At 28.5% G+C, this 10631-nt stretch overlaps 1 protein-coding gene across 1 annotated transcript in view; it reads right to left on the minus strand.

Moving 5' to 3' along the window:
* Positions 1-10631, minus strand: part of LOC105623589 (probable chitinase 3) — a 34373-nt gene that overhangs the window by 6507 nt on the left and 17235 nt on the right. Inside the window, exons 2-3 of the mRNA XM_012204981.1 lie at positions 1384-1459; positions 611-780 (exon numbers count right to left, since the gene is read on the minus strand). Of these exons, the coding sequence (XP_012060371.1) occupies positions 611-780; positions 1384-1459 (246 nt within the window). The remainder of the gene's footprint in view (positions 1-610; positions 781-1383; positions 1460-10631) is intronic.

Below are 10631 nucleotides of genomic sequence, written 5' to 3' on the forward strand. Positions count from 1 at the left end.
CGAGAGAATAATAAATTAAGTAATAGTATACACATAGTTTTATTATTATTATATATATATATATATATATATATATTATATATATATATATATATATCTTATTATATATATCTTATTATATATATATATATATATATATATATATAATTAAAATTATAATTAAATTAAAAAAATATGATAGTAGTATTATATGCTTCAAAGTATATTTTAAAACTTTCTATAAAAGTTTATATTAATTGCAACGGTATAAATAATATTGAAACAAAAATAGGATGTATTATTTCAAATTCTTCTATACTAAAAAAAATCAGAGAATAAGATCTTTGATTAACTCAACAAGTAGTAAATCGACTCAACTTATCAAACAAATCACTTTGAGATACGTATCTCAAAGAAATCTTATACTTCAACGATAATAACTAATTATTTTTTTTAAAATGTCCGTTTTTGATTGAGCAATTTCAAGATTTGTAATTTAGTTATAATTTGAGAAAAAGTAATTAATGGTACGAATGATACGAAGATAGCCATTTGAAGGAATAATTAGGATTTTACGCTCTGATAATAACATCATTTATCATGAGTTCATCAAATTCTGTGATCAACTTACCTTGTAATCATTCGTCCTGCCAGGCTGAAGCTCGTTGTCCGTGTTCTTTATGTTCTTATTGTTGACACGATTTCGCGTGACCTTGAACCTGTTGACACTGGCTGAGACCTCCTGATCGTTTGAGATTGACGGAGCGGAAGTCGTCGGCCTGCGGAATCTCTTTCTCGCGCCTGACGATACACATACAATCGCCGGATAATTACGTAAAATCGCTCCGATTCTTCCTATGTCGATTACGCAACGCGTGCACGAATGTGCGTTTCAGCGTTGCGTAAGATTTCGCGCTTACACGCATACGACACGAAACTTCGAAAGGCAGGTGCCTTTCACCCGTTAGAATCGATTACTCTGGAACAGTTTTGCATACATGACGCAATATCAACGATGACGATAAAAGAGCCCTTTTGCGCTTTTTAGGATATTGTATAATATGAACTTGCATAACCGGAAGATCACGTTTTCTTGTGCAACTAATATAAGTGCTCTTGATGGCTCGTCCGCCATCTGCGCTTGTCGATCACTTTGGCCGATGAAAAAAATTTATGTAATCGAAATGGCAGTGATGAAATTATTAACCGTGCTATTGATGAATATTTTATACGAAAGAATACATTATGTTATCAAACGTCAGTCAAGTAATGAATCATCGATAGAGCCTTCACAGCTCCGATTCTCGCTTACTTTAGAAGTGCAAACTGTCACGATTTCCAGACCGATTACGAAAGTAAACGATGGGAATTAATGAAATCATGAAAGTAGAAATCATGGAGTACCTTCGGCGTGCTGAAGGAGGCCTAGAAGTACCACGAAGACGAACAGCAGCCTCCAAGTAGTTTTGCTGGTCGACACCTGAAAAGAAAACAAAAACAGAAATAAGTACAAGAAATTTAATGAGTTTAATTATTTATGAGTTTATTTATATTAACGTACTTACTACTTAATATATTTATATTAACATACTTACTTATTTATATTAATATATTAATTTTTATAAAAAAATTTTGCTAAAATAATTTTCATATAAAATTAATTATATATCAGTTTTATATAGTTATACCTATATAATTATGGTTCTGTATTCTGTATTAAGTGACAATTTTTTTCTAAAAATTCTGTTTATAAAAATAAAATTACGAAATGTTTGGCTTAATTGTTTTTTATTCGTTAAGAAAATGTTAATAAAAAATTCAGTCCTGTTAAGATAATTCTTTAGTTCATTTCTTTTACTTCAGTTGGTAGTAAATACATTTGAAAAGTGTTTGCATAACTTTGTATTTCTTCTCTCTGGCGCACAGTATTATTCATGCACAATAAGGTTAAAGACCCGAGATACGGTTCTCTAGGATTGGTTCATATCGTATTATTCACGTTAGCGTGACTGGAAGGGAGAGACATTTTTTGCGATGTCTAAATAAATAAAGGCAACGGCGAAAGTCATTCATAGTACTGACAATCAATTACAAAGCAATTGCGGATTGTGTGTGATTCTACAATAAGGACGACAAGGACCACTAGTCTTTCTACTATAGAACAATGTATCGATGATCAAATCGCGTAGGAATATAAATGAATTGACTGCAAACTTAATAGTTTCGCAGATAATTTGAGATTATGACAGAATTGAAAGCATTGAAAACGATTTAAAAGTGAGACGATAATATATTTTATATTTCCACTTTTCTTCTTGCAACATAGTTGTGTATTTTTTAATCGTATTTTTCAATTTTACACCCAGCAGATTTCATAATGCAATTATAATTTGTCCTATTAGCATGGACTAAAATGTTTAACCGATTGTGTTTACACAGCTCATTTTTTGTTAATATTTTGTGGCATGAATTATATCCAAGGCAGTGCTAATATAATAATGACTTATTCAGCCGCAATGCCATCGAGAAAGGACAATTTTCGTTAGCATTCGAGAAATGCGAAAGTAATTTGCGGTTTAAACAATCAATTGCCAAGCGAATAGTTGTATATGCTCAAGAATTTTGAGTGAAAAATGTGAGTATAATCAGCGAGAAAATATTCAAGAAAATAATTATGTGTATAGTCTATCTAAAATTATATTTTACCTAAAATTCACGGAGAGAAGATTATAATTTCGAAACTTTCCGGACATATCTTATAGAATTATTGTCTTAACTGAATAATTTCTATAATTTTTACTGCGAATGAAAGTTACTAGTCGTTAAATGATGTTAAAGATATCTTAACGTTAATATTCAACGTTGTACACTTTACTTATCTTGCATTTAAGATAAAATATTTAGAATTTAAAAGCGTATTGGAATAATTATCTCCAATACATGTCCACTGAAACAATGCAATGGTTCGTTCGCACGCTAATCGCGTTTTCACTCCTGGCTTGCGTGAGATCAAGATGGAAGTCACGCTTCATTACGTTTTTTCTTAGGATAGATCTGCGCCGGGATAAAATGCCGTGGAGCTCGTCGTCCTCGCTCGTATTAATTATTATTGCAAACAGCAAGAAAGTCGGTAGACTGAGTCTCCTTTTTTCGAGGCCATGGCCGACCGGGAACGGATTTTTTTTAATGGCATCCGTTCAACTCTGTATTCCAGCTACGAGTCTGGAAAGTTCTTAACCTCGTGAACCTCCCCCCCTCCGTCAGGGAACTGTAGAGATTGTCGTTGAATATCATTATGCGACACACTCGACTTAATGATATTCAGCGCGGAGCATGATCCTCGCTTTTATGTTAAATCGAGTCGCTGGTCAGTTATACTAAAGTGAAGTGAAACTTTTCTTTCCTGCGTTCCGCAAAGTAGCTGTTCCGCGCTATGCGGTTTATCGTAAATGATTTTATATTTTATTGGGGACGAATGAGGAGCTGAGTGGCAATGTTTTTGCGTTTATAAATTACTCGTGTCATTTGGAATTTCCATTTGCGTCTTTCCTCAATTTTAAGATGCAACTCGATTAAGTCTAGAATCTAGGCGAAATAATCCGCACGACTACACGTTGTGAGAGATCGTCACCTCCTCGAAACATTTACAAGTTTTTAATTCGCATCTCGCGACGTCGAAGATAAAGAGAAAACGCAATTATGCTTTTATAATCTTTCTGTTCCGATTTCACTTTGCATGAAGATTTGCATTATACAAACAGAGCGATGGATTATTCATATTGTTATAGATGTTTCATCGTTATGATATGAGAAACAATAAATAAATTAAATTTATTATATAGATGATGTAGGATTTTATTACAAAATTACCAATTAAAATACTCTTTTTATTCATAATAATATTTTTTAATAAAGAAAATGAGGAAATGTTTTATTTAACTGGTGAAAGTTTAGAAATGCGTTTATCTTCAATTATCCATAGTTTCAATATGATTGAACATTAAATTGACCAAAGGTCAATCAACAAATTAATTAAAATATTTTGTTAAAATATTACTTTTTATTTAATTATCTTTATAATTATGATTGAGCTTTATTTTAAAAATATTATGTACATTTTATATGTGTTTCTTGGTATCATTAATCTTATATGTCATTATAAATGCAAGCGAATAAGAACCCGCGATCCACATTCGTTTCACTTGTACTTCCTCGTCGTATACAATAGCATCATCGAACGAAAAATTATCTGTGTCCGCCCCCTTTTCTCATCTTTTTTTTTTGCTTCATTGCCCATTGTTGGCCCGTGTATTATCATCGAACAAAATGTGTTCATTCGCTTTTAATGTGAGAGCGATTCCATGTTATATTTCTGAATTGACAATGATTAGCTTGATTATTAATTAACCATATGCATGACGAAGATCAACGTTGCGCGTTAGCGTTTAGCATTAGGAAGAGGCGTTTCTCGCGCATCTAGCGCAATTTACATACAAGTACAGCTCGTGCGATTCATGCATTTTAACTGCAGTCGTTGTTGCAACTAGCGATGAATAGTGATGGGTTCAAGTCACTTCAAATCGAGTTCACTTCAAGAGTTGGACAAGTTAATGTTTTTTTTTAACTGAATAAAGTTAAAGTTAATGGTTTTACAAAATTAATGAAATTAAATTAAAAGTTAAAGGAATAAAAAATTAACTTAACATAAGTCAATATTGAATTAACTTAAGTTAAAACAAAAGTAATTTTGAAAAAAATTATTTTTTTAGATCAATATGTCCTAATTTTTTTAAAAATGAGATTAAATAACCACAATATAGATTATTAAGTAAATTAAATTTTTAATTTTTTTATTCACATATGATATAAGTATATAACACATAATGATATAACTATATAATTTAAAAAAAATAGTAGGCACATAGAGAAGATACAAGATCAGTGATTACTTTTTAATAAATCTTAAGCCATAAGAAACTGACCAATTACAATCGAATGCGAGAAGAATATTTGATTATAATTGGTCAATTTCTTATGACTTAAGGCTTAAAACATTTATTGTAGATAAGGACTAAAGCTTATGGCATAAGGCATAACCGCATAACCAATCAGAGGGCTGTATTAGCATCTTAAGAAATTACTTAAGATGGTCTTAAAATATGAACAGATTATGAATATACGCTCTTAAGCTTATTATTTTTCTAAGATTTTTAAAAGAGATAAAAAAATTTAACTTAAAAAAAAATTAAAAAGTGAACGTTTAAAAGTAACTTAGTTAAGTTAAAATTTAATGCATTTAAAATTAACTAAATTAAGTTAAAAATTATTAACTTTTTAACTTTTAACGTTTTAACTAGTTACTACCCAATCCTGCTTCAAATATATGACGAAAAAAAATTTTGAATTATCTCAATTTTTTCTAAAATTTATAAAAATTTTGTTACAAGTTATGGAAGTTTTATATTTTTATTTTATAATTTTATATCATATGCTTTTAATCCATTTTAATCTATTTCATAATTAGATAATAATTTCATTTTTAAGAATTTTGAATGCTTAAATTTAAAAAGAAAAAAGATTCTTTTCTAAGGAAAAATTTAAAAATTTCTGATTGAATTATTTGAAGCAAATTAAAGTCTTATATAATTAAATTTTTGATAAATTTCTTAACAAAAGATTTTAACATTAGCACTAATAGATCTTTTTTAAAAAAATTTCCAAGTTAAATCATAGATTCAAATGAGTTTAAATATAAATTAAAATATTGTAATAAATGAGCAAAATGTATGTAGTACAATATTGTTATATCTGTGTTTGTAAAATAATGAATATATTGAAGCAATATTAGTTGTATGTTGTGAAAGAATTAATATACTTTTAAACGTTTGAGAGAATTATAAATTTCAAGAATTATAAATATTTTTGAATAATATTCAAAATGACTCGAAGTTTTTGAAGTGATTCCAACTATCTCAAGGCCAGTTGCAACTCTCTCATTGCATCGTCGCTGCATTGCGTCGTCGTGTTGTCGTCTGGCTGACTGGCTGGCTGGCTATGCACGTCCGCTCGCGTGGAGAGAGCGAGAGATTTCTATGCTGGACTTTTAGAACGAGCGGCAGCTCCTATTGCCACGGTGCACGACTCCCTCGTGTTATATAGCCAGTCAAGTATCCGTGACTTGGCAGGATGATAATTTCCAACGTTCCCCTTACTCGTCTACCCGCGTGCGCGCATTTGCTGTACGCTAGCGGATGCAAGGCAATCCGATGTAAATCTTAAGGGATATGCCCGAGATGTTTAAATCGTAGTATCGGGTTTCTTCGACCTCTTCTTAAGAGAGGATGGGACAGTGCGGGTGTGAATGTTTATGAGATTCTTATTAGATTCATCGGGAACAGAAACGTATTTTCAATATCCTTGTTAGACTCTTTTTTTATGATCAAAGTATACTTTAGGTGTTCGTAGGTAGAGAAATTTAAATAAAATATGAAATAAAATTCGTTTGTCGCATCTTTTCTTATAATTCAAATGAATTATATATCACATAAATTTGAAATGTATATTCATGCAGAATGAAAGCACGGGATCAGTTTTATTAAATATCACTCATAATTAGCATAATAAATTACGAGGAATATCTATTTTTTTGATTATAATAGGTATATAACGTCTTGTATCAGCTTTAAAGATAGCTATTAATCTAAATTTTTGTTTAATCCTACTTCTTTCTTTCTTATAGTTTATCTTTTTCTATTTTTATGACAAAGCTAAGTTCATGTTTTTCTTATTTTTTATTTGAAAGTATTTTAAGTATCTCAATGGTATGATAAATCTGTACCCAATACGATTTTCCTATTGATTGATAGACGTGTAGGTTAATTAACAGATTAAGGCCCGATTGCACCAATGTTACTTTGACTTTAAGCAAGACTTAAAACTCTCTCCTCGTCTCGTTTTAAAGCGAAAAATAGACAGAGGCAGAAAGAGTTTTAAATCTTGCTTAAAGTAACGTTGGTGCAATCGGACTTTGAATTTTTGAATTGTATGATACTTTCTTACTTTTTCTTACGCTAGATTTGTTTATACAATTTTAACATAACATTTTATTGCTATCAGAAAATATTTTTATGAATTTTATAAATCAACATAAATTATAAATTTTTTAATACATAACCGCATTATTATAAAAGTTAGTATTAACTATTATTTTATATATATATATATATATTAAATTTTTTAAATAAATTTTTTTTTGTTTTGTAAAAAATATTATTTGCAATAAATTACAATTAGTTAATTAAATGCACAAATTATTAATTCTGTCGAGAATGATAGCAGATATTAAATATTAAAAGAAAGATAAAAGACAAGAAAGTTTTGACACATTGACATATATTATTTTACATTATTACATAAGTAAAAGCAATTCAATCACATTAGAAATTATGAAGAAATACTAATTAAATATCATTATAAATTGAACATAATTATGCTTCATAAATTATGCAATTTTTTTTTAATAATAGAATTTCTATCATTTAAATTTACTAAAGAAGATACAATTTTAAGTCATGCTATAAATGATACAATAAATATAAGCAACTTTTTTTTCGTATAAACTTACTCATACGCCACATTATCCTACACATCTATTTAAAATTATTCTAATTATCTATTTAATTATTCTAACATTTTATCTTCGACATAAACAGTTTTATTTTCTTTTAAAGCAAGAGTGACCATAAAAACACAATTTTACAGTTTGCAATTTTACGTTTAAGTAGAATAAATGGTCCTTTATTCATTGCTTGATCATTTTGCTTGGCAATTTGTTATAAAAAATAATGTTTAAATCATATGCACATATTTTAAAATTCATTTTTGCTTCTTCTCATTCATATTCCAATTCTCACAGCGGCAATTATCCATCACAATTTGAAATACATTTAATAAGATATAAGGCAGTCTCTCGATTCGAAAGATTAGATTTCAATGTCATTTCGTTACGCACAGTCTGATAAAAGACGGAACAGGTAATTCTTCTACTATTAGGCTCGATGATAATAAAAGTTTCAAATAAAACGCAACTATGTGCTAAATTCATTTCAACTTAATGCACACTTATAATTCCAAATACATTAATTAAGTTTCAGTAGTCATAATTAAGAAGTTATATAAAATTAATGATTGATATTTTTCTACATACCAAAAATATAATTAAAAAAAAGAATATGTATAATATATATATATGTTTTTTAAACAGTTATAAGAATTTATTTTTATTTATTATCTTACATTTATGAATGCTTTTATAGCACAATTTATATGCTTTTTCTTTATAAATCAGATATATAGACATATTTTATAAATCAGACAGAAATTTTTTTGTTGCAAAATAAAATTATATAATTTCTGTTACTATTTCATTATTATTTCACAAATAGTTGTGTATAGTAAATATAAACATGATTTTGGATGGACTATTTGTGATTATGTAAAACCGTGACGAGATCGACGTAAAATAAATGTTGCGGTTCAATAATTAAAAATTATCTAAATATAGATAAGATAAATCACACAAAATGTATCTTAGCTAAGATAAAGATGATTAATTTTATATTTAAAAGATTAAAAAAAATTTTATCTAGATAATTTTTAAGGTAATTTTGTTTTTAAGTAATTATTAGGTAGTAAAACGATTTAGGATACAAAAATGCGATTTCATAAATCTTTATTTTTTAAGAACAAAAGTTTTTCGAATATTTCGTCTGATAAACGATTTCTAAATAGAATTAATATTTGATATCTACAACTAAAAAGGCGTTCTATTAGCGCTGATGATGTGTTATATTAAAATTTGTTTGACGTGTGGATACAAATTAAGAATATCTATTTCCTTAGATTTATTTTCTAAATATGAAAATACTTCAATATTGCTTTGAATGACTGTCGCACTAATCTCAGTTTTTTATCTATATCACGAAAAAAATCCTCTTACAGTATTAACTAAAGCCATTTCGTCATCTAGATGATTATCTAGATAATTTTATCGAGATACTAAATAATATAAAAGTTTGAAATACATCATCGAGAATTAACACTGGATTCAATCCCCGTTGATTAGTATCTGAGATTGTTGTGAAAAATCATTGATTAGTATCTGAGATTACTGTGAAAACCAGTGAGGTTACGTTGTGAATCGTCCTCGTTCTGGTTTCGTTTGAGATTCGATGCGTTGATCAACAGTATACAGGATGTAAACGGATCCTGTTGCTTGATTTTGCGGCATATTCTAGATCAGCGGAATCGTCCATCCATGAAAATTTCACTGACATCTCTTTGCTTCTATACGCGGTTTTACGTACGTAAGTGCGTACGCAGTTCAGGATTTTCGAAAGTTATTCGTCGTAAAGATATGACCCATCTAATTGTTGATTCACCGCCAACGAGAGAAATCGATTTTCAGCGTCGCCTATTAAGAGGGAAATGCAATTATCCGCCGCACGACCAGTTACAATGCGCGTTTTCCCTTTTGCTTGTTTCGCAGATGATAAAAAGCGTATTATTGCTGTTTTTTTATTGTGTCTTTATATCTACTTAATTTGTATTACGATAGAACGCGTTTATACAATTAATTAAGTGGTGTCAGTTAAATAACAGTAGCAAAAATAATATACATAATCTTTGACTTAATAATGCGATGATGATAGTTTGCGATCTAGAATCAGTTTCCATACAATTAGCTAATTAAACACATAGTGTTGCGTTCTGTTAAACATCATGTTTCAACATAAGAATTACATTTATTTGTCTGGTTAAACTAGCAAAGTATCATGTTTAAAAATTAGGTAATCCAGAATTTGACGCGTGAGTCATAAGATTTTTTTGTATGCAACGAAATGCACGATTGGGTTAATGTTTCTTTTTAACTGAATAAAGTTAAAGTTAATGGCTTTACAAAATTAATAAAATTAATAAATTAAAAGTTGAAGGAATAAAAAATTAACTTAACGTAAGTTAAATCAATATTGAATTAACTTAAGTTAAAAAAAAGTTAATTTTGAAAAAAATTATTTTTTAGATCAAAATGTCCTTTTTTTTTAAATGAGATTAAATAACTACAATATAGATTATTAAGTAAATTAAATTTTTAATTTTTTTATTCACATGTGATATAAGTATATAACTATATAAGTTATATAACTTTAAAAAAATAGCCAAAACATAGAGAAGATACAAGATCAGTGATTACTTTTTAATAAATCTTAAGTCATAAGAAACTGACCAATTACAATCGAATGCGAGAAGAATATTTGATTGTAATTGGTCAATTTCTTATGACTTAAGGCTTAAAACATCTATTGTAGATCCGGACTAAGGTTTAAGGCATAAGGCATAACCGCATAAACCAATCAGAGGGCTATATTAGCATCTTAAGAAATTACTTAAGACTTAACTGGTTTTAAAATATGAACAGATTACGAATATACACCCTTAATCTTATTATATCTTATTATTTTTCTAAGATATTTAAAAGAGATAAAAAAATTGTGTAACTTAAAAAAAGTAAAAGTTAAATAAGTTCTAAAAGTAAACTTAAGTTAAGTTAAAATTTAATTAGTACATTTAAAATTTAAACTTAAAGTTTAAAA

The sequence above is a fragment of the Atta cephalotes genome, assembly GCF_000143395.1.
Source record: "Atta cephalotes unplaced genomic scaffold scaffold00002, whole genome shotgun sequence".
Taxonomy (NCBI): domain Eukaryota; kingdom Metazoa; phylum Arthropoda; class Insecta; order Hymenoptera; family Formicidae; genus Atta; species Atta cephalotes.